The sequence below is a fragment of the Haliotis cracherodii genome, unplaced genomic scaffold (assembly GCF_022045235.1).
Source record: "Haliotis cracherodii isolate W230 unplaced genomic scaffold, xgHalCrac1.p SCAF_10, whole genome shotgun sequence".
Classification (NCBI taxonomy): domain Eukaryota; kingdom Metazoa; phylum Mollusca; class Gastropoda; order Lepetellida; family Haliotidae; genus Haliotis; species Haliotis cracherodii.
This window is the reverse complement of record NW_027266265.1, coordinates 36582742-36608708: the sequence shown is the minus strand read 5'-3', so window position 1 is coordinate 36608708 and position 25967 is coordinate 36582742. Positions and strand designations below refer to the sequence as shown.

The 25967-nt window shown below is 39.5% G+C and overlaps 2 protein-coding genes across 2 annotated transcripts; both read left to right on the top strand.

Moving 5' to 3' along the window:
• Positions 1–693: 693 nt before the first annotated feature.
• On the top strand, positions 694–10896 carry LOC139450114 (neuropilin and tolloid-like protein 1). Its single transcript, XM_071231769.1, has 5 exons — positions 694–769; positions 4944–5186; positions 7355–7486; positions 8495–8742; positions 10817–10896. The coding sequence occupies exons 1-5, from the start codon at positions 694–696 to the stop codon at positions 10886–10888; spliced, it is 771 nt and encodes a 256-aa protein (XP_071087870.1). The 3' UTR covers positions 10889–10896.
• A 4564-nt stretch (positions 10897–15460) lies between these two features.
• LOC139450106 (neuropilin and tolloid-like protein 2) lies at positions 15461–21251 on the top strand. Its single transcript, XM_071231757.1, has 5 exons — positions 15461–15536; positions 16268–16504; positions 17231–17359; positions 19092–19333; positions 21180–21251. Exons 1-5 carry the CDS (start codon positions 15461–15463, stop codon positions 21249–21251), a joined length of 756 nt encoding a protein of 251 aa, XP_071087858.1.
• Positions 21252–25967: the final 4716 nt, after the last annotated feature.

The window sequence follows — 25967 nt, the reverse complement described above, 5'->3', positions numbered from 1 at the left end:
CTGCAGAACATGGACACCCATCCAACTGAAAGCAACGTTGCTCAGCTTCAACTGATTTGCGACCTGTGCGCTGTACATAGGGAATCGTGTTAACATTGGTATTGTCAGGTCGCATTTTATTTACTGGCAACTAGATATGTATATTGTTGCAATATTAGGCTACATAAACGCTGACCTCTACTGTATTAGAAATCTATCAGCATTTGTTGTTTTGTGCCTTATCCTGAAGAATTTATATGGCGATGTGAATATTCAATGTTCATATTTTATTGTCGCCTTTTTTTAAACTTTAACAGTAATTTAGTAATATGACGGTGTGTCTGCTTAATGTGGGAGGAAAGCCCGACGTGATGCAGGGTATAGACGGTTACTACTTTGGTGGAACCCCCGAGAATGGGATAGCGAAATTGTAAAATTACTATTTATCTACGATAATGTGATGCTCAATAAGGCAATAAATATCACTGACATACAGTTAACAACCTAGCCTAAACAAATACACCTTCATCCAATACATTGATCTTCTCATCTTATCACTTCTTGTGCATCAATGTCAAACCTTTATCAAGTCAGTGAATGTGAAACATGAGCCGTTTTGTCCCCTGGGTTCGTTTACCTGTATGTCGCAATTGCCTGGTCGTGTTCCGCCCTCTTGAGTACCTGCAATTGTGATGACACTCAGTTCAGTTTAACATGTCGTCTTTGTGTCACCGTGCCTTGTTTATGTTCCTCTGGTTATTCCATGTAGATGGATTTACTCCCACCGTTTGTAAGTATGAAAAGGTCAAATATACAACGTGAGTGATTATAGTTTTACGTCACTTTTTGTAATATTCCAGCAATATCACACCAGAAATGGGATCCACACATTGTATCCATGTTGGGAATCGAACACGGGTTTTCAGTGTGACGAGCAAATGCTGGAACCACTAAGCTACCAAACAGCCCAGGATATATGTACGAATGAAGTTACAATCAACAAAATAAAGGGCGATCGGGTAGCCTAGTGTTAAAGCGTTCGCTCGTCACGCCGAAGATCCAGGTTCGATTCCCGACATGGGTACAATGTGTGATGCCCATTTCTGGTGTCCCCTGCCGTGATATTGCTGGAATATTGCTAAAAGCGGCGTACAACCATACTCACTCACTCACTCAAAATAACCTTTAGCTGTGTAATTAAAAGAGAAATTCGGGGCGTGTTTGCGAAAATTAAAACATACATGTCAAGGGGCACATTGTATATGATGTAATGTTAATCTTTTGCAGTTAGTGTAGCAACTCAACAGTCGCGAATACCGTATTCGACGTAATAATCGCCCCCGCTCTAATAAGCGCCCATGGCGATATTTGCGTATATACTGGCTAGTGAACAATCCCAATTAGCACCCCTTTGGATTGATCAATGTACACAAGACTTATTTATTCGCGTATAATACACACTCGTGTGTCATATGCACCCTTAATTATAGGCAATTAAATTCTGGAAAAAATATTTATGTCGTATATAAACATTTCAGGCTGTCAGCATAAACCACGAAATTTATTTTCAACACTGTTTTGTCTACCGAAATAATATTCTAATAAGAGCCTCATGTTTCTAATTTTGAAACCGCCCTGGGTGCTTATTACGTCGAATACGGTATGTGCGTTTTATGTGTTTCCTTTGTCAGACGGTCACAGTGAAACAGGCCCACGACTTTATTGTCAAATGACGATACATGTACATGTATGTTGTTTAAGTGAACTGAGTTAGAAAAATATGTGGAGAAAAATCCGAAGTGATGCAGATCACAGACGTTTGGGGTTCGAACCCACGACCCAAGGGCCTCAAAAGCAATATACGACGTCTTAGAAGCACATATAATGTGATCATAACAATCAACAATTGAGTGTTTGTTGTTTAACGCCGCACTGAGCAATATTCCAGCTGCATGACTACGGCCTGTAAATAATGGAGCGTGGACCATACACACAAGTGATTGATATCATGAGCATCGATCTACGCAATTAGGATGCGATGACATGCCTCAACCAAGTCAACGATCCCGTTAGTACCCTCTTACGACAAGCAAGTCGCCTGTTACGACAAGCATTGGTTGCTTAAGACCTAATCTAACTTGGATCTTCACGGGTCGTGCATGTACATATGTTGCTTAACGCCACACGCTAGTAACATTCCAATTACATGACGCGCCCTATTAGTAATCAAGATATTGATGCCATAAGCAACGATCCTCGACGTACATGTAGGTGTACGTTGACACGCCAACAATCAAGTCACCGGTCCGGACCACTGGATTCCTTCCTACGTCGAGCAGTGCTTGCTGGGGACAGCTTCTTACACGGAATCCCTACCGGTTATCAACACATGGATACATTTGGGTATTATTGTTCTACTTGAAGGTGACCGCCTCCGTGGTCAAGTGGTAGAGCGTCCGCCCAGAGAGCGGAAGGTCCGGGGTTCGATCCCCGACGTAAAAGGATGGTACTTGTTGTTACCCTGTCTGGCGCTCGGCATTAGGGGGCTAAAACAAGGACTGGTCGGCTCGGAGTCAGTATACTGTGTCTGAGTGGGGTATTCATGTTAAAACTGCGGCATGGTATCTCAGTGAGCTAGCACTATAAATCGCAGCAGCCACACAAACATACACACGTACATGCATGTCGCTATATAAGTGCAATAATCTTGGACGCGACGTTCAACCCCATTTCACCTCACCTCACTTAAAGGTTATTAGGAGTCAAAAATAAGTTACCATTTGTGTGCCGATTTGTCATCCGTGACCACTTGTGTCATTCCGGGACAAGCCAAGTGGCGACTCGTTGCCAGTTTATCCACAAGATTCCGTCTCCAAGCAAAGGGGCATCTCGAAAAGAAAAGTCAACTTGTACGCCTTTGCTTTGTAGGCATACGAGGATTCTTTCTGGTGTATGTAATAATAAATGAAAATCTACAGCCACTTATTATTCGGTTTTGTGAACCAATTGTGACTGTTTCTTTGGGGCTTTGTATTCTATTATTATTATTTAAACTATACCTATAAACAAAGCATACTAAGGAAATATTTACTGACGAAAGCATTCATTGTCATACACGGAATTTGAGTGGTTCGTCGTGTTTTATGTTTGTCGATGGTATATCCTTGGAAGGCAATTCTCTTTTTGACCGACATTTTATTATATCAGATCATCGATAAACCTGAAGCTTAAGTTAAACTTCTTGGCCAAATTTCTGTGTTTGACTATGCCAATCCGAGGAGCAATTTCGATTCACATGCATAAGGAAACAGATCAACAAGAAGGGGGGGGGGGGGGGGGGGGGGGCACAATTGGTGCCCATGGGGATGCCCACTTCTTGCCTCAGTGCCTTACCCCTAGATTTTACAGCAGATCTTACCAATGAGGAAGTCCAGAATTTCACATATTGTTTTCTGAGTGAATTTCAAATGTTATTATCTTTCATTTTTGACAAATTTTAGCAAACGCCCAATGGATCAAGTAATGGCCTTTCCCCTTAAGTTTGTTATATGGGATAGTGGTGTACAAAATTGAAGAATCAAACGTTTTTTGACAGAATTGAACTTTTTCCTTTTTGGATGCCAAAAATCAGGCACATCCTTTAAGACTTGGAGAATCCGTATATGATTTTGCATTGTCTCAAATTCTTTCTATAACTGTAAGTCGTTCCTTGATCATATTCAAGATCATGGTTAATCTTTGAGAGAGGGATTTGGTGGTACGTTTGCTGGACCAAGCAAAATATCTCTCCGTGTACGGAATTTTATGGAGCTTTGGAATGCAGTATAAAAGCGGAATAAACATGTCTTCAGGTTTTAGAGTGAAAAGTTGATAGTACTGACAAAGGGATTTGGCAGAATATTCCTCAGTTAACATACTGACCTTATATGTGACATTATTTGATATATCACTTATACCAAGTTCTTTGATCAAACAATTAGTGTAGTGATGCTTACATAACATTATAATTGTTATATTCATTGAGGCATCATCAGTGGGAACAACATTTCAGGGAAGGAAGCCATACTGTGGATGACAGGTGGCTGGGACAGAACAGGTTGATTCCAATTCTCTTCCTCTTTTTCAGTTTGCACATTCTACTAATGACATCACGCACTGACTTAACCCACTCTAAACCACATTCAACGAGTTCCTCTGACCCATGTTGTGGCTGATGTTTCGACAGCATCCATGATATTTAAATTTGTGATCCCAATTGGTAGAGGGCTGCACACGATATTTGAGTTGTAGCAGCATACACAATGATGCTCTCGATTGGAGGAGGATGAAACACAACCTATCAGCACAATACTACCACCCAGTTCTTAAAAGACAAGCGTGTGGTGACGGGGACCTCTTCTGCTCAAGAATGTCCAAGAGGATGTGATCTTTGCCCTATTGGCTTGATGTATATGTTTTACTGAAGGTATAATTTGTTCCCATCGCTATATAATGATCGACCGCCTCCGTGGTCTAGTGGTAGAGCGTCCACCCGGAGAGCGGAAGGTCTGGGGTTCGATCCCCGGCCGCGACATACCAAAAGACCTGGTTTTTACCCTGTCTGGCGCTCGACATTATAGGGCTAAAACAAGGAGTGGTCGGCTCGGAGTCAATATACTGTGTCTGAGTGGGGTATCCATGTTAAACTGCGGCATGGTATCTCAGTGTGCTAGCCAGTCCAGTCTGGACTAGTACAAGCAGGCACACACACACGAGCAATAATCTTGGACGCGACGTTAAACCCAATTTCACCTCACCTATATGACGATCTCTCGCTCATTCACTTACTGATCGTAGCACATTCACTGCATGGTTTGCCTGCTCCTGACCCTTGCCGTGTTGAGCTTACATATTGCTGACTTCAACAATATTCCCACAATCACTATATCATACAATATAGTTATTATCAACGTGATTCTTCACAGATTATATGGACGATAAATGTTCGGAAACTCTCACGGTGACAAAGGACCTGCGAATTAAGCTGACATCCTTACCCAACACTCCTCTGGATTATGGCTGGGTTTGCTCCATAATCTTCCAGAGTTCATTTCCAGGGGACAAACTGATGGTGAAGATCAGATCATTCAGCACTGTGGGGACCGTACTCTGTTACAAGAACAGTCTCACAATATATGATGGTGCGAATACATTAACAAGTCTAAATGGTATGTGAAATTTACTATTGCAATTTTTCATAAGATTTAGATTCATTGAATTTTCAGTTCTCCATTGATATAGTTTTAACGACTGTTTTTCCTACTGCGCCAAATGGATAATCGACGATGATTGTTTTCTGTATTTGACGTCATGAGACAAATTATATGGGAAAGTTTCATAGTTTCATATTATTTCATAAGTATTTGATAAAAGCAAAGTTGATGTTGAAATGTGTAAAACTGTGGATGCACGACAATTCGAGAATTTGTGTTCAGAAATTGTCAATATATATTTTTATCATCAGGATTCTTCAATGGTTATGGTATGTTAACATTTAAAACTGTAAACTAAGTTTAGGTTTTTCAAGGACCTGCAGCAGTATTAATATACAGTAGGTGGTAGTGATTTGAATATCATATTTGAAATATGTATCATGAAATAATAATGTATAGTATACATGTAGTATAATAGTATACATGTGTACTGAACGACAGAAATAATTGACGAATAGTTTCACGATCATGTTCCTTTAATAACCTCCCAGTGTGTTGACATTTTGATAAGAAACATTCAAATTCCATAGCACTGCTAGAAAACAATGACGTTTGACATTACGCCAGTGTAAACCTTCCACTGGCCGATTACATAAAGTCATAACTGGCAGCTGTTTGTCTGCAGCGTACATGCCTCTTTCCAAGCCGACGCCTAACTGACGTAATCACTGATGGTCAGGCCAGGGAATCATATCGCGTTCTATGCAGATCACATGGCCATTTGGAAGAGACCACGAGGGAGAAGAGACCGCCTTGGTAGTGACTCTAGGCATCTCACGGTGACTCGTTCTCTTTCAAAAGACCCCAAACGTGGCTTTGCGATGCAAACTTTGAGTAACGAAGGCAGATGTCTTGAAGCTCTTAATGGTTGATTGGATATGGCACTGAATGATTTCTTATTAACATTTCGGCAGTAATGTGAGCTGTGTGACCGATTGTAGTGAGTGAGTACGCCGCTTTTAGCAATATTCCAGCAAAATCATGGCGGGGGACACCAGAAATGGGCTTCACGCATTGTACCCATGTCGGGAATCGAACCTGGGTCTTCGGCGTTACGAGCGAACCACTGTTACCACTAGGCTACCCGACCGCCCCGACCGATTGTAAACATCATATGAATGAGCGACGTCATTAACTAATATATATGTGTACCATCTACTAGTAATCCAGTATAAGTTGAATTAACTCACTGAACGAGTTTGAGACAAGTAGGCGGTACACGGGAATTGGGCACACATGTTACATGTAGTTGTATTACAGGTAGAGAGGGTGTACGCATCTTGTTCACGTGCAGGTCATGACGATGAAATTGACTACCCTCCCGTAGACACACGTGTTGCTCATAAGACTATTGAGAGGTCGGTGTGACAAGTCGATACCAGAATTCTCAAAAAGTCGTTTGATAGAAGTTAATTACAAACCAATAAACGTGTCAAAGCGAGGTAAGAATGACCAAATGATACATTCGCAGGCTCGAATTGGCTTATAATGTCATACATTACATAGAGAAAGACATTTACAAATATATCTCAAGCAGTGGCAAAATCTAGCATTGCCACTGGTCTGTCTGTATCAATGCTAAAGCGCATCAGATCAGAAGGTATCGCTCGTGACAAAGTTTTCCACTTTTACAGCAAATGAATTCCCTTCATTGTCAAAATACTTCACAATTGTTGTCATCAATGCAAATTTGCTGTCGCCGTTTTCACAGTCATCGAGTGCCTCACACCCGCACGTACTATTATATGCTATTGAACTCGCGACTAGAACACGTTCTCAGCTGATACAGGACACTCACAAAGCCATCGTAATTGTCTCGGAACACCCGCTACCCCTCTCTTCACAATGGTACGCGCCAGTGGGCTGACCTCATACTCAGTCACAGGGGATTAAATGTCAGGTAACAACTCAACCTATCCTGGCTTACCAGTAACGCATGTCATTATCGCGTTTCATTTGTCGTTCACTACATATGTTTCAAAGTACGCAGTATAGTTATGTTTACAACACACTCCGAACGTAAAACAGGCTGAGAAGGCCCTATCGATCAAAAAGTCATTCCTACCTGCATGTGTACGGTTCTGTTATGGATTACACCTCAATATATTCTACAACTGTTTCAGGAGCCAATGGGGGCTGTGGGAATGTGCCAAGCAAAACCTATATCTCAAGTGGAAAAACGTTGAAATTTGTGTTTCGAACGGATTTCACTCAAAACCAACGTGGTCAGTTTGACATCTTGCTAGTGTCTTTCGGTGAGTACCTCTTTTTGTCCCTGTTTAGTATTTATAATATTGTTTAGTATTCTTCATATTCGTGCTTGAGTTTGATTAAACGTCTATTATTTTGCACATTAGTTTAGTTTTATCAATGCATTACTGAGGTAAGTACGAGAAACTAATACTATAACGACATTAGAGTGTTGCAGTTTTCAGTTAATATTCCTTTATCAAAATTTCACATTTCTCTAATGTGGATGCTTTAGTTACAAGACAGTCATTGTTCTGCTTAATGTGAGTGAGTTTGGATTAACACTTTGAACAGTATTTCAGTTATGTCAGGACGTGTCAGCTTCATATATATGGAAGGGAAAACCAGATGTGATACGTGAAATTGTCCCAGGCCTTTACAACTTTGGTGAAACCCATTAGCACGAGTAGGATACTGACAAACCTAGAAACCAAATCGAACCTACAATCATTGGTTTCTGGCACGCCTCTCACGGCGAATTACTGCTCCATGGAAACGTAAACAGGGGACAATAGTCCGATGTCAATTAGACCTAAATTTTTGCAACATTTTGAACACGTGGCCAATTTCTCAAATTACTGGAAGATTATTTCATGGAATTCATATTTTGGTGTCACATCATTGATCCATCAGATCCGTCTCCAACCAGAATATTAAATGGTAGTTCCCCCAACAGAAGCACAATCGGTGACCCTTTTGGAAAAAATTCAGGCTCGCTGACTTGGTTGATGCATGTCATCGATTTCAATTGCATGAATCGATGCCCATGATATCGATTACTGGATTGTCGGGTCCAGACTCGATTATTTACAGACCGCTGTCATAGAGCTGGAATATTGCTGAGTGCGGCGTTAAAAAACAACTAACCTTCGGAAAACTCGATTTCCATTCAAACTTTGAGACCTCTGATAATTAATTATCTCTAGTTATTATCGGCTTTGCTATTCGCTTAATTTAGTTATCAAAGTCTATATATAAATCAGTTGTATTTACATTTGTGTTAATCATTATAGGGAATTGCACGAAAAGTCGCTTTATGTGTGACAACGGTCGATGTGTCAGCAACGACCTTATATGTAACGGCTTCAACGACTGCGGAGACAACTCGGACGAGAACAGTGGCTGTGAAAATGGCAATTCATTGCAATTGAGTACAGGGGCCACCGCGGGCATAGCTGTAGGAGCGATAGCCTTTATTGTGATCGTGGTGGTCCTTTCTCTCGTCCGCAGGATGTACAGGAGAAGACACTGCGTTACTGATGTGAGTATTTCAAACAGAATTAGTGGTGTAAAATGAACACGAACATAGTTTAAGTTGTCACTGCTAAAAAAATATTTTTGTATTAATTACCAAAAACGTAACATTTCTACAATCAGTACGCGATTTTTGAAATGGAGCCTTGGTTTTGTTGGATGTGTATCCATTCGTCTATTCCTGATTTTAGTATGAATGAGAGGGTGCATTTGGTTTAAAATCGCTTTTAACAATATTTCAGTTATACCAGGGCGGGACCTACGAGCACAGGCAGTCTAACAACCCACCAGAGAACAATGTCGCTTTGTTTAGTGTGTGCAGTGAATATTACACTGGATGAAATAGTATTGTTTCCAAAGAGTTGGAAACGTAGTGATTTCCAAACGTTTTCAAGCTTGGAAACTATACTTTTTGTTCCAGTGGCATTACCTGCCGTTACTCTTTTCAGTGATTGCATGTACCACTGTGACTTCAAAACTATATTGCACATGTGTTTTAAGAACGTTATTGTTGAGCTAATGGTCAAGGAAACTATGTAAATTTTCGGTATTAACGTTTCATAATTGTCCACCAATGGTTCAATTTCGTCAGTCCAAGTTTAATATATCTGGATTAAGCACTCAACAAAGACACGAAGACAAAAAGTGTCCAGTGGTGTGGTCACGTCAACAACAGTTCACATTTATGGTAAAAGATATTGTAGGAACGTATATGTATAGTGAAAGTGTGAGAATGGGATCGTATATTAAGTACATACTTAAGAAACACAGCAACAGCTTTTATATCAGTATTTTTACCATTGACTGGTTACAGTAATAATGACAGGAGGTAAATATCCTGTTCTGAGTATTGAATCCTTGATATTCATCGCTAACAACACCCAAGTAGCATATTGTAAATAACGAACTTGAATAGTCAACTGTCTTACATTTTCGAGACTTATTTATTTATTGTTTAATACAATGTGTTTCAAATAAGGTTTTCGCTTACATCGAAATTTGAAATAGGGATTTTTTTTACTGAATCTCAAATTCATCAATAAATATATATTCTTGTGTTCATTCATTATTATTTTCCAAAGCTGAATGGAAAGATTTCAATAAAAACATCCGACTATCTGAATATGTTGATGATAATGAAGATGCCGACGACTGTAAAAGCGCAGAGGAGCATTGGTCAGATAGCTTGGTGAGAAATAAATCCATATGAGCTCCAAAAATAGGAAATATTTAGATGACTTTGTGGTAGCTCCAGTTAACAAAAACGTAATACGACAGAATGTACCTAAATGGGTAAAATGATGCAATGAGACAAACTATATAACTCTGATAATTATCATCTCAAAAGGGGCGGACAAAGGAGGCGCCTTCTTCATTATGAATAAACAATTCTATTAGGTCAAAATACTTTCCATGGTAGAAGATATATTAAGGCTGACATTAAATAATGATCAACCTTGCAAGAACCAGTGGTTTTAACAAGTACAACATCTCATACAGGTTCATGCAATGGGAAAATGAAACATGATTGTTTGGCAAAGACACTGAATTCAGATCACGCATGCTTTTCACAGACAAAAAGAGCAAATTATAAAGATGAAAAATGATGACATTATTAATGCTCAAACTTGCAAGATTATTTTGTTGCTGTGTGTGATCATACAGGACTTTCACCAGCAGGTTGACACAGACAATGTGGCATATTTATGTGAGATTTCAAGATCAATAAACTTGACTTTCATCAATTATGAACAAGTTACATGAATGTATATATGAAATCCCTGAACAATTTTCAAACAGCTTTATCATTGAAGCTTTTTTTATTTAGTTATATGCAACAACGTTTTAACATTAATGTGGAATTATAAGATGTTACTGTGGGCACAAACGTTGCACCTACATTCACGACTTTAGGGTTGGGATACCTGGAAAAATATTTTTTTAAAAGGTCGGCCAGAAACTTGGTGAGTACATGCAAAGGCATGGATTTGTTTGCTTGGTGACTGTTCTATTCATTTATAAGGGCCGTCTCACAATACTACATGACATTTTAAAGTCTCTCGCTCTCGTTCTCTTCACAGACCCATTGTCACGCCAGCCCACCATCTTGTTCTCCAGGAAGCTACCCTTCTTCTATGTCGTATGGATATTGATTCTAACAGCAGTGTACACACGGATCTCAAGTCTACTTCGGTCATGAGATTGCGCTTTTGATTGATTTCTTGTATGCTTGCTCAAAGGAATATATGGAAATAACCTGTTTGTCATAAAGTTGTTTTGTTGCTTTGCCTTGTGTGTTAAGTGAGTGAGTGAGTTGGGTTTAACGCCGCTTTTAACATTATTCCAGTTATATCACGGCGTGTCAGCTTAATGTGGGAGGAAAGCCCGAAGTGATGCAGGTCTCAGACGTTTACCACTTCGGTGAAACCCACGAGCACGGGCATGGTGCTGACAAACCTAGAAACATAATCGGGGCGAACCGGGATTCGAACCCACAATCATAGGTTTCTGGCGTGCCCAAGGGACGCAACTCTGCACAGCGAATCGCGGCGCCTTAGACGACTGGGCCACCCGTGCCCCCTGTGTGTTAAGGGACTGAGCATTTGATGACTCACTCACTCTTGATAAAGACTGTTGTGCAAAAATTATTGCCTTGCACAAAAATTACACTGTTACAGTGTATTTTTTTAGAAACTTCAGGCTCATAGTTTTAAATAAACAAATATCGGGTTTTTTAACTATAGCTGTATTAAAAACTTTAACATCGATACAAAATCCCAATACGAATCAAATTAGTACGTTCAGATGTTTACCTCTACAATATATACAAATCACGCAATCCGGTCCAACAAAAACACCTCTTACGACAAGCATAGGTTGCAAGGGACCTAAAATAACCCGTTATTTTCATTGGGATTCGTTGTCATGGAGATCCCGAGTACGAATACGTGCATGGTTGTGAACATTGTGTGCTCACAAAGAGTGAAAAGAAACCTGTATTCGTAGTGGATAAGGCGTTTGCTCGTCACACCGAATACCCGGGTTCGATTCCCCACCTGTGACCACCCCACAGGGGGGCTGTCATCTGCGCAATCCGCATCGACACACAGAATGTGAAGACGATTACGTGCTGCAGGAATTCGGGCATACAGACCCCACCGCGGAATGGATTGACCCGTCAACAGTGGTCACGAGGTGTGCGACGTTGGCGGTGACCTCATTGATAAAGCGTACAGTTCATCGACAATTGCAGGTTCGACGGCGTCATGGCATGGGCGGTATTTGTGGTGAAAGGAAACCTAATTATCTTGTTTTCACATCATTCATTGATCGCACATCAATAATGTATTGTTTGTTTGTTTGTTTGTTTGTATGTTTGTTTGTTGTTTAACGCCGCACTCAGCAATATTCCAGCTATATGACGGCGGTCTGTAAGTGATCGAGTCTGGACCAGACCATCCACGCGATTGAGATCGATGACAGGCATCAACCAAGTCAGCGAGCCTGACCACACGATCCCGTTAGTCGCATCTTAGACATCCACAGTCGCCTTTTACGGCAAGCATGGGTTGCTAAAGACATATCCTACCCCGGATCTTCACGGGTCTAACTCAAGTGGTTCTGACGATAAATTCTGACGAGTAATTCATCATCTCATACTGGTTCATGCAATGGGGAAATGAAATATGATTGTTTGGCAGGGTCAATGAATTCAAATCAAACCTACTTTTCACACTAAATTACTAAGTCATGTAGATGTATGTAAATAAATAGAGTCAGATGTTATATCACGAAGAGAAATTCCTGCATTACATTTATTAATAACTATAATCCAACAATATTGAGACACTGGCGATTTAATATGGACGTTCAGTTAATTCATAACGCTGAAGCAGAATCACACTATGTTTGCACTTATTTATGCAAATCAGAACCAGATCATCTAAGAAATACTTTCGGGACATTGATTCAATCAGTTTTCATTTTTTTTTAAATATTCCTAACTTTCAAAGATTGCTTAAGAGAGGACTATGTGTGTTGAAACATAGTCAAGAAGCTGCATGTCGTTTGGCAACATTGCATCGTATGCACTCCACAAAAAACAGTTGTTTATTTAAACACTAGAATTCCAATGATGTAAGTTACTTAAACCTAATTGTTACTTAAACCTTAAGCTAATATCTAAACTTGATGATGGCAGTACATACATCTTTTATACAGATATATTGGATTCTTATCATCATCGACCAGTTGAGTTAAAAGGCCTAAGTTCTTATCGCTTTGCATCTTGGTTCCAGAAATGTTCCAAACCTTCCAAATCTCACAGACTTGAACAATTTCACATTGAGAAGTATGACATTTGGATTAAGAAAGGAACAACCTTTGCTGTAATTCGGCATCCCAGATTTCAATTACACAGTTCTGATTACTTAAATGGTCTTTGCTTCTGCTGCTTCCACACAGAGATGAAAATGTCCTTTGAGAAGGATTTAATTCTGCAAGAATTTGTTTGACAGTGAAATAAAAACAAATTATCATCCCCTTACTCAAGAAGTAGAAAATGCGATACGTAGAATACATATGTGTGAACGTGAGCTGCAAGTTCATGATGACCTAGTGTCAAACTATCAAACGAACTATCATAGTACTGAAACTGTTTGGACGGGTAATAGTGAAACAGAAAATAATATAAATTCGACATTTTCAGAAAGTGTGTGTCTTGGCTGATTGCAAGTTGTCAATCGGATACATTCACTGCATGGATCGATCGCCTATTATTTTCAAGCCGTGATAAACCTAAATATTGATCACTGCAACAACATTCACTCAGTCACTCTATGATAGTTATGATTAACGTGATTCTGCACTGGTTATATGGACGACACGTGTACGTGATCTCTCAATTGCAAGGTGACAAAGGACATACGACTTAAACTGACCTTGCCTAGCTCCCCTCTGGAAAGGGCTGGATCTGTTACACAAACCTTCCAGACCTCTACTCCAGGGGGCAAACTGATAGTGATAACCAGGTCATTCAGCACAGTGCGGATTGTGGGAGTATATTAACACGTCCGAATGGTATGTGACAAGTACTATTGCAATTTCTTATTAAGATTTGGATACACAGGATTTTCATTGATCCGCTCCTATAATTTGCATCTGTGGCCATGCGTTCCTGACTTGAGTACTGGAAACACAAACACAGTGCTGACAGATTCAGTACAAATTTGGAATTCGAACCCATTACCAAAGAAAAATGTCACTTTTAATATGACATTTAGAACACTGGACGAAATAGTATAGTTTCCAAAGAGTTGGGAACGTTTGGATATTGTCATAACTTTTGAACTGGAAACGTTTGGGAACGTTTTGGTTTGCAAGAGTTTCCAAATTTGTAAACGTTTAAATTTGTAAACGTTTGGATTAGTGATTTCCATGCTTTGAAAGGTTTGGAAAATACAGTCATTTCAAAACGTTTCCAACTTAAAAACAATATCTTTTTTCAATATTCTTCCTTGGCCTTTCATTTTTACCGTAGTGACTTCTAGAAAACCTTGGTTGAAATAATGGTCTCGTGTACATTTTCGGGTTGCACGTTTCAGAACTGTACAAGTTCCTCTATTGTCAACGTGAAATTACTTAGAATCATTGTGACATAGAAATAGCTTACGGTTCCCATTTTTCAGCCTTTTTTAATATAAGCACCTGAGAGTGAGTGAGTGAGTGAGTGCGATTGGTTTAACGCCGCTTTTAACAGTATTCCAGTCATATCACGGCGTGTCAGCTTAATGTGGGAGGAAAGCCCGAAGTGATGCAGGTCTAAGACGTTTACCACTTCGGTGAAACCCACGAGCACGGGTATGGTGCTGACAAACCTAGAAACATAATCGGGGCGAACCGGGATTCGAACCCACAATCATAGGTTTCTGGCGTGCCCAAGGGACGCAATTCTGCACAGCGAATCGCGGCGCCTTAGCACCTGAGAAATGAGAAAAGGCAAGACACGCCAAGACAAGATTTTTTCAGTGGTATGACGTTTTAGACCAAGCGTACAAATGGTTGTTCCTTAACACTTATAATTAGACAGGACATGATTTCATCTTCACTTACACGAAGATATAGTTACAATGTGTAAATGAACTTAAATAAGAATTATTAACTTCAAAGTTGTGCATTGAAATTCTCAACTGACGGAAGATTACTATTTAAAAATGAATGGTTCTATTGAAATTTTGATCAGTTGGTCCTGACAATTACCGTCGCTATATGGCTGAAATAATGCCGATGCGACGTTCAATGTTAACTCACTCACTCACCCTATCTATGTTACACACTGTAGAAATAGAATTCTAAAACATCCTCAAAGATACATCTGTGCTGTGCACCTGTCCTGTTATTGATCTGATAAACCCTCAATGAGTTTATTCAAAATCACCGTCACTCTGGTCATCCTGTTTTTGGACATTTTGTCAAGTTGAAATTTGGGGCTCCTAGCTTTGTTTACAAATTACAAAGTAATGTATCAGTATAACTTACACTTGTTACCGGCGATAACATTGCGTAACTCATAAAATACATGGGACAAGCGTGTCTTAAATGTGATCCGCTGTGTTGATCCCTGTATATGTTTACCTCTATGTCGCAATTGGCCGGAAACGGGGCGTACTCACAACACCCACATATATTACACCTTGCATTTGCCACAACACATAGATCAATTCAACATGGAGTCCCTGTGTCGATGTATGTTGTTGATGTCTCTCTGGTTATTCCACGTAAACGGATTTACACCTCGCCTTTGTAAGTAGGAAAAGCTAGAATATATATGGGAATAATGGTAAATTGTTTACTAATGTATTGACAATGATATTTTATTTTATATTGAAAACCAAATTAGATGTGTCTCGCCAAAATGTTGTTAAATGGGATTTGAAACCCTTTAACTCTTTTGGATGTATCTCTGGGTATGACATGCATAATTATTTTGTGGTCGACACGGGTGGCCCAGTTGTCTATGGTGCTGCAATTCGATATGCAGAGTTGCGTCCCTTGGGCATACCAGAAACCCATGATAGATGGTTCGAATCCCGGTTCATCATGATTATGTATCTAGCTTTGTCAGCTCTGTACCTATGGACTCGTATTAGGAGATTAGCATTTTACATGATCCGTGTTAGAATAGTCTCCAGCAACCCAGTTGTCGTAGTGGGCAACTATGCTTGTCGTAAGAGGCGACTTACGGGATCGGGTGGTCAGGCTCGCTGACTTGGTTGATGCATGTCATCATATCCCAATTGCGTCGATCGAAGATCATGATATCAATCACTGGATTGTCTGTTCTACACTCGATTATTAACAACCCATAGATGTGATTGCCCATAATGGAAGTCGCTATATCAGTGAACTGATCTTCATCAATCACATTGTTATTGAACAGTGAGTTCAATTAAGTTCAAAAATACCTACTTGACCGTCGCCATCATTAGTTGTCAATTCCATGGTAGTGTTATGATTAACCGAATCATTAACAGATTATATGGACCAGCAATGTACGACCTCGCTCACGGTGAACAAGGACTTGCGGTTGAAGCTGACCCAATATGACAACACCTATCTGCAAATGGGCATGAACTGCTTCCTGATGTTCGATGCCAAAACACCAGGGGATAGACTGATGGTGTCGATCAGATCTCTCCACACAAAGTCGTCGAACTTATGTAGCAAGAACAGCCTTACCATAACGGACAACGCTGCGAATTCCATGAATGGTAAATAAGACGTAGAGTCAGTGTCATTTCTTTGATCCACTGGATATCAGTTGAGGGACATTATATACTTTAATTTGAACCTTGTAAATTGTAAATATGTGTCTCAGCATATTCCACTGGGTGTAAAAGGCAAAACAGTGATGAACATAATATGAATGGATTACTGAAAACAAGTGACAGCACCAGGTGATCGTGAAAAGGTTGAGCATGTGCTGTCCTACCCGTAGCACCCGCCACATATTTGTTTCATTACAACCGGAAGTGCCAGTCAGTAAGGAGGTGTGAAAACTCCATGTTGAAGTTAAAGTATGGGAAAAACAATGCGCGTCATGGTGGCAAGCGACAGGTCATATGTGGAACATTACTCTGAATGCCTACCATATATTTCTGGGATGACTTAACCAGGCCGATGATGTAAAGGTTTCATTGAAAAGTGTAAACTGGCGTCATTGTCCTTTCTTTGAAATTTGCTTCCCTGAAGAGAAATTTGGGGAAAGCTACATTGTTTGTGTGAACCGTGTAAAACATTTAATACAATATGAATCAAATTCACTGTAAAAATGACTTTTTAATGCAATGTGTGTGACTTCCGGATGCTTCCTGTAGGGTAGGACATCTTACCCTTTTCGCCCAACAGAATCTGTTTCGGTGACAGTTCTTCTTTGACGTTGACGTTTCATGTTAAAGATTATAGAAAAAACATGTTTGTAAGATATTCTTTTTCAGGAGCTTCTGGTGACTGCGGTATCGTGGACAATACTGTCTATACAGCACCTACTGGTTCTATTAGCTTTAGATTTAAGACTGACTACGTTACCCAAACTGGCCAGTTCGACATCCTTGTGACGGCATTCTGTGAGTAAAAAGGGCATTTTATACACTTTTTCTAATAAAAACATTCTTCAAACATTTGGGGGGCACGGATGGTCGTCCAGTCGTCTAAGGCGCCGTGATTCTTTTTGCAGAGTTGCGTCCCTTGGGCACGCCAGACACCTATGATTGTGAGTTCGAATCACGGTTCGCCCCGATTATGTTTCTAGGTTTGTCAGCACCATACCCGTGCTCGTGGATTTCACCGAAGTCGTAAACGTCCGAGACCTGCATCACTTCAGGCTTTCCTCTCACATTAAACTGACACGCTGTGATATAACTGGAATAATGTTAAAAAGCGGCGTTAAACCCGACTCACTCACTCACTCACCTCATGCATTTACCTCTTTCGCATGACATGAAAAACGTACAACAGCTCATGGAAGTTGCAATATTTTGGAATCAGTTGTTTTACCCCAATGTGATCTGTTTCTACGTCAAGATCTGTCGACACCTCAATAGAAGGCTGCGTCATGTGAATGTTGAGATAGACTGGGACCGCCTAGTCTAAATCAAGGCTGCGTTGGTTGTCGAGCCGATCAGATGACATATTTCTAAAACGATTCGGCTTCATTTCGTCACAACCTCAAACTGCTTGAACATCTTATGTTTCAATTTAAACTTCAGGAACTTTGGGGGAAACTCTTTAACACACAGGCATTCACTCACTATGGGGTTCGTCCATCATTAGGACAATGCGTTTGCAATAATTCGTAAGCTCAGAGTTCAACAAAATTGTTTCTTACCACGGGACACTGATATATGAATACGGACCCCAAGAGACATTGGTCTTGAGCAATTCATACTTGCCGCGACAAACTGGATTGGGTTTTCAGGGTCGCTGATTTGGTTGGTGCATGTCATGACAAAACAACTTTATAGATCAGACGCTCATGATGTCATTCACTGGATTGTCTGTCCCACTCGATTATTTACCTTCTTCCCGAGGCAAGGGCGTTACCTGACTATATAATTAGGCTCGAATATCCAGGCTCGATCGTAGCGCCACTAGTTGCTATTACGAGTTATGTCCCTTCGATGTTCCTCCTTTTGACCAATCAGGTTACATCTCTCACGTCACTCGCATTTGCTTCAAACAAAACGGGGGCTCCCATTCAAGACGATCTGCTCAATAATCAAGATCTATATTTTTACGAAAACGGGTCTTACCCCGCGAATCACATAAAATCACTTGAGCACCTTGATTAAAAGCATGAAAGAATTTGCAAAATATCTGTCGACGCCCATTTGGCGGAACACATATTTTGCAAATCCTGCAGTCGACCGGAATCTGCACATGAAATCCATTTTGTTCAGGAACCGGATGTCTTGTTCGTTCAGCAATTTTGATTGGACTATGCATAGACTCATTAGTCAAACCAATATGTAACTCGATTATTGCAGCCTAGTCCGGCAAGGGTGGACACTAGACGTTTATAGTCAGTTAACTCCCTTGCCTCGGGAAGATATTATTTGCAGGCTGCAATTTTATTGATTAAATATTCGCGTTATAAACAACAAACCCACACGAATGTCTTTAACATATTTTACTTTTTATCAAAATGAAGTGGATGTGACCTGACTGGATCATCATGTGTGTTATTATTGTTCCATTTTATTAAGTTTCCATTCAAACTTTCATATCCGATCCTCAAGTTGGCTACTTTCTATTTTTCATGACTTATGTGTATCTCTCAGCGTGTTATCACATATACAGCTTCAAGTCCATGTTCAAGCGGCCGATTCCAGTGTGACAACGACCACTGTGTCAGCAACGACCTAAAGTGTAACGGCTACGACGACTGCGGAGACAACTCGGACGAGTACAGTGGCTGCGACAGCATATTGGGTACAGGCGCCATCGCGGGCATAGCTGTAGGGGCGATAGTTTTTATTGTCATCGTGGTGGTTCTTTCTATCGTCGGCAAGATTTACAGGAGAAGACACTGCGTTACAGACGTGAGCACTGGAAACAATTTTAAACTGCTGTGGATGTGAAAATGGCAAATCATTGCAACTGGGTACAGGTTCCATGGCGGGCATAGTTGTAGGAGCGATAGCATTTATTCTGATCGTGATGGTCCTCGTCGGCAGGGTGTATGGGAGAAGACTGCGTTACTGACGTGAGTTCAGAAAACAAGATAAAATATGGCAGCCATATTTCGAATGCAGCTTTGAAAATGCGTAATTTGACATAAACATATGCAATATACTTTGTAATTATGTGTAGCATGCCATGTATGAGGGTTTGTGTTACGTGATAAAGATATTTGAAAATTGCACGTTTGTATGCAGTTTATGGTAAGATGTGTTCACATGTACGGAATGCTCATAGAATAATTATATTCAATATCACATAGCTGTCAGCAAGGCTGGCATTTCCAGTCATATTGTAAATTGAAGTAAACCATAATTTAATCGAACGTTGTCAGCCAAAGGGCGAGGTAGGATAAGGGCCTTTTACGTAAAATGTTTCTGTAACATAAAACTTGAAAATGGTATTCACAAGCCCTTTTCCTCTTCAAATTTAAATATTTGTTTGTTTGTTTTGTTTGTTGTTTAACGCCGCACTCAGCAGTATTCCAGCTATATGACGGCGGTCTGTAAATAATCGAGTCTGGACCAGACAATCCTGTGATTGATATTATGAACATCGATCCACGCAATTGGGATCGATGACATGCATCAACCAAGCAAACGAGCATGACCACCCGATCCCGTTAGTCGCCTTTTACGACAAGCATGGGTTGCTGAAGATAGTCATGGGTAAATATGCTTCCTGAAAAGGTCAAAAATTAAGTAATACACAGACGACACATTTGAATATAATGTTCACATTTATTTTTGTTCTAAATCCAAAAGATGCAAGTGCTCATCTGATAACTTTCATTTTCCAAATGTTTTGCTCATGTCCTTAATAATGCAGATCCTGTGGACCCAAAGGTGTTCTTCTCGTTGTGCTTTACATTGTATAGGACATTATGCATTATCCTGTAACACGCACATAAAACACCTTACGTTTAAAACATCTATGCTGCATAGGAATCCATATCAGTAGCTCTTTCTTACAGGTCCTGATGTTAAATCCACAGGTACAAAATAGTTCTAAATATGAGGATCGGTCGGAAATGATTTTTAAAATTATTTATTGCTTTTGGTTTATTTCTCTAAATAAATACTTTTTTGTTTTAAACATCATTGGGATTGGGCAAAAGTTTTCCAACTTAGGTGGTCCTTTCCCTTATGTATATGTACAGACATTGATTATACATATAAATAACTATTATGTATAAATTTATTACCTTTCAAAGAAACGAAGAGAATTATACTTACATGAAAAACATAAACATGTTTTTTAACATAATGTTTTCAAGAATATAAACTTACATCAAATGGCTTTTCGAACACATTATACTTGAATATACACATAAATACAAATATACATTAGCACAAATACACATGCAAGCCTGCATATAAAATAACACATACATACACATATATTCATGTACATACAGAAAGACATACAGAAAGACATACAGAAAGACTACAGAAAGACATACAGAAAGACATACATACATACAGAAAGACATACCTATGTCTTCATATATATGCATGCAGTTTATACACTAATGTCGTTATTAATAATATATGGTCGCAGAGCGATCTTCTATACTTATGATAAAGCGTTACTCCTAATCTATTTAGTCGACTGTATATATTTTTGAACGCTGTTGGAAAAGGGATTATTGTGACCTTCACCTGTAGATTCATCACCTTGTCAATCCAATACTTGTCTGTTTCCCAGACTCACTGTCACGCCAGCCCACCAACGTGTGCTCCAGCAAGCTACCCTTCTACCTTGTCGTATGGATATTGATACTCACATCAGTGAACACTGAGTATCCAGTTTACTTCGGCCACTAGGCTAAGGCTCGAATTTCTTGTATTCTGGCTCAGAGTCTAGCCTTCAATTTTAGCTACGTGTGTGATAGAGCAAAAGAGGGAGTTTTTAACATTTATATTATAGATTTGATTTCTGAACTGTAACTAAACTGAAGTAACTGAAGTAACTGAGGTATTCAAGGGGACAAGAAGTGGACCGGAAACTTTGTAACAATACAGAAGATGTTAGCCATAAGTTTTCCATTTCATTAAAATTGTGTTATAAAAAGGTAATTATCCAAATAATTACCATCATGGTATTTCTTTGCTTAATATAATGGGTAAAATCTTCACATCTATCCTTGAATCCTGAATAAGGATATGGCTACGGGTACATGAAGTATTGCATGAATGTCAACCAGGTTTTAGACATGGCTATTCTACAATTGATTATATATTTGTCCTTCAATTTGTGTGTCAAAAGTATTTGAGAAAACAAAAACACAGAATCTATTCAGCTTTCATAGAGTTTCGTAAGGCATTCGACTTTGTTGACAGAAATAAGCTAGTGTACTTCTTATGAAAGGGGTACATGGGAAAATGTTTAGAATTCTAAAATATATGTATGACAAGGTCTCAGCTTGTATTAGTATCGGAAGTTCGAAAACTGAAATATTTACCATATCATATGGAGTACGCCAGGGATGTATGCTGAGTGCTGTTTTATTTATTTTATTAATGAAGAAATGTGGATTGAGGGGTGTTTTTGTCAGAGATGGACTAAACGATATCATACTGCTAATATTTGCAGATGACGTAACACTGAAATGACGGCACTGTAATAGGCTTACAAAGAAAACTTGATATGTTAAAAGGTTATTGTAACAAATGGGACCTAGAAGTTAACCTGGAGAGGTCATGTATTGTTGTTTTCAGAAATGGCGGATACCTAAGAAATACAGAAAAATGGACTTATGATGGTAAACATATATCAGTAGTATCCCACTATAAATGTCTAGGTATTGTCTTCACATCCAGATTAATTTGGTCAAAAGCGTGTGAAACATTAGCACTACAAGTCAGAAAGGCTTCGTTTCCTATTATTACCTTATGTAGGGATTATCCAAACATTTCTCTAAAGGTAGCATCTACAATATTTGACAGTAAAATAGCTTCCATATTGTTATATGGTCCGGAAATTTGAGGTTACACTTCTCGTGCAAATATTTTTACTTTAAACGATATTTATGTGTTAATAAAAAAATATCAACCAATGCTGTACTAGGCGAAGTAGGTAGAACCTACTTATGTGTTAATTATTTTAGTCGTTGTATAAAGGATTGGTGCAGGCTGTTGTATATGGATAGTTATCGATACCCAGAAGCATGTTATGGCATGTTGAAATCACAGGATGAAAACGGCAGAAGCAACTGGGTAACGCATGTTCATTCGCTGCTATTAGAAACTGGATTTACGTATGTTTGGATCGCACAGGAGTATGGCGCAGCATATCAAATTGTATACAATGTTTTAAGCAAAGATGTAAAGACATATAGATTCAGAATTGGCATGCCACAATTATTCATTTCTTCCTCATTTCTAAACCATTATTCTACATATAAGTCTGTACTCGAACCAGAGAAATATATTATGGAGTTACGTCAAAACAAAGATCTTATCCGCATATTATTCCGATGTTTGAGCCATAAGTTGGGTATTCAACACTTTCGTTACAATGACAAAGTCAGTACTGATTTACTTAAGTGCAAGTAATGTAATCATAATATAATTGAAGATGAATACCATTTCCTTTTAGTTTGTCCATTTCATATGGAAAACAGAAAGCTCTACATCCCATGCTACTATTACAAGTATCCATCACGAGCAAAATTTAATCAACTGGTAGCAATACAAAATGTTAAGCTAACAAAACATATTGCTATATATTTGAAAAGAAATCTGCCTGTATAATGTATCATAAATATTGTATTGTAAAGTTGTCCCACCAGTCCATGTGCAAAAGCTTATCTCATACATTGTACTCTTGGTCATGCGGCCTTTGATACCGAATAAACTTCCTCTTCTTCTTCTTCTTCTTCTTTAAATGTTTTTCATCACTTACTGACAGTATTAATTCCGACGAAATGAATTCTTATCAAATGATTTGCTACGTGTTTGGGGATTAAAATGAGTGATGTTATATTTCCTCTCAATAAGCCATTAAGGTATGTCCATACCAGGCTACATTTGGGCAACTTACCGTTATGTCGAACCCTATAAGCCTGGAAACCGAACTTTCGGTACGCTTACTGTTTGGACGTATATATACTGAACCGCAGATGGATAGATACATCATAAACCTTATTTGTCCAAACACTGTAAACATACTTTGAGACATATTAAACAGATGAAACTTGGCAAAACTGAACATCAAGGTTGAAATTAAAGTGTCAAATGTTCTTAAAGTGAAACACAACACAAGTCTCTGAGAAAATGGCATCACAAGTCAGTATCTCGTGTGTCCGCCATGTCCATTGATGACTGACGTGCAACGTCAATACATGGAATAGATGAGGCGGTTGATGATGCCATTCTGCTGGAGCAAGTCTCTTGTTGCTCTCGCAGTGTGGGCACGGGCGTTATCATGCTGAAATGCGTGTTTGCGGCGACGTGCCAAATGAGCGATCTTGATCTTGATCTTGAAGATGCTGTCGCACAATCTTACGAGCCTGACGTCGGGTGGAGACCCTTGGTCGGTCATCTGTAGTGTTGGTGGTCTGGTACCGTTACTGGAGCCTAGTCTTTACGTGGACTTGAAATGGATTGGCTACTTGCCGGGCGGTTTGTCCAGCTTGCAATCGTCCAAGGGCTTGGTGTCGCTGATTTATTGTCAATCTTGGCATGTGGTAGCAATTCAATATCGAATGAATAGTATCTGATCTGGGTGGATTTTTATAGGGCAAGAAATGGGGGAACGCATGTGCATTTCAATTTTCAGGGAACTCACGTACATCGGGTTACCATGGCCGTTGTCGTGATGCGTTTGGGCGATCAGTTTTATTGTCATCTGCTTTGTTTTTTATCATCAAATTTCACTTTTCCGGACAAGGAAATGTTAAATTTTAGAAAGCTTGACAAAAATTGTCCAGATATTTAAATGACTTTTCGTGCAATGTTACTTGAGGTGACGTTTCTTTTGCGGTTCAGTATAGTAATAGATGAGAAACGCTACTGCGTGCTTATTATTCAGGACATGTGTTATTCCGGACTGTTTCATTTGTCACGGTACCGTTCGGGGCCAATATGATAATACAGGATAGGTACGCGATAAATCACAAAGAGATAATGAAGAACGAAGCGTGGTTTAATTCACGATAAAACATTGTTCTGTCATGACGTAATCTCTGGAGATTCGAATATGCGCTCGCAACTTGATGACGTCGTATCTTGGACGACGTTATTTCTTAGAGGGAAGTAAGTGTCTGGTGAGTTGCTCCCTGTAGATGTAGCAACGTAGAAAAACGCAATGGCCGAACGATCGCATCCAAAAGAGGAAGAGAGATGGCAGTCGGTATTGGGAGAAAAGTTACAGATAATCGACGTGCAAATTGTGATAGTATGCGGGAAGGACCACATTTAACCCCCTTGTTCATAAAATGGACATGTCCGATTTTGCCGAGGTCGCATTCTATTCGGGGAGTCATCATTATTTAAACACTGGTATATATTTTAATAGTTTGTACATTTTACTAAAATCCTTAAAGAGACTGTACATAATATTGATTATCTCAAGAAATAAACGACACGTGGTCGTTGCTTATCGTACAATGAAACACTGCAGGGAGGACAAACCACTCGGGGCTGCGCAGTAAAAGTATTAGCTAAGTGTAACTAACGATAGACAATCTAAAGGATCAAGCCCCAATTGCAACTGACAATGATTACTGATTAATTAACCAGACCAAATATACAAGCTGATTAGATAAGCAACGGTATAACAGCTGTTACAAAAGGTTAACTAAATCAACACTTTGACAAGACGTTTTTAGACAGTAAATAAAGTCGGCTGTGACCAATTAACACCTGAGAGTTAATTAACTCGACACTCTAACGAAGGACTATCATCAGCTTGGTTGGATAGGGAGAAATGAGCACTGAGGGCCTATCCCTATTATAAGTCTCTTGGACAGTTAAGATGAACGAAAACGCCGGAATAACAATACAGCGTTACAATCTAAAGTCGCTTGGACTGATAAAGGAAATCTAGACTCACGCCAATAAAACGGTGCCTGACCAAAAGAGTAGAGTGACTCTCAATCCTAAATAGCTTAGTACTTGACCTTAACTAGGATATCCGGATAAACTGGTTATTCACGGGTAACTAGAAAACGACGTATAATAGACCCTAACCAAAACGTTTTAGCTCAGTGATACCAGAGTCAGTCAGTACAAGACTGAATTTAACCCATAAGTACTTACTAGCGTAGCAAAGTTTCGACCTGATCACAATGTAACAAAGCGACCCATAACGGTCTGGAGATTCCTGGTGATGGCCATATTTGAAAACGACAAGGCTTATAAACAATACGCGCGGACGTCGGAGAAAACAACCTCTCCTTGCTCGCCCTGAGAAGGGTAAAACTGGGGACAGCTAACAGAATGGGTTTTTTTCTAAAATACGGCAACTATTTACCAAACCAATAGGGGTGAT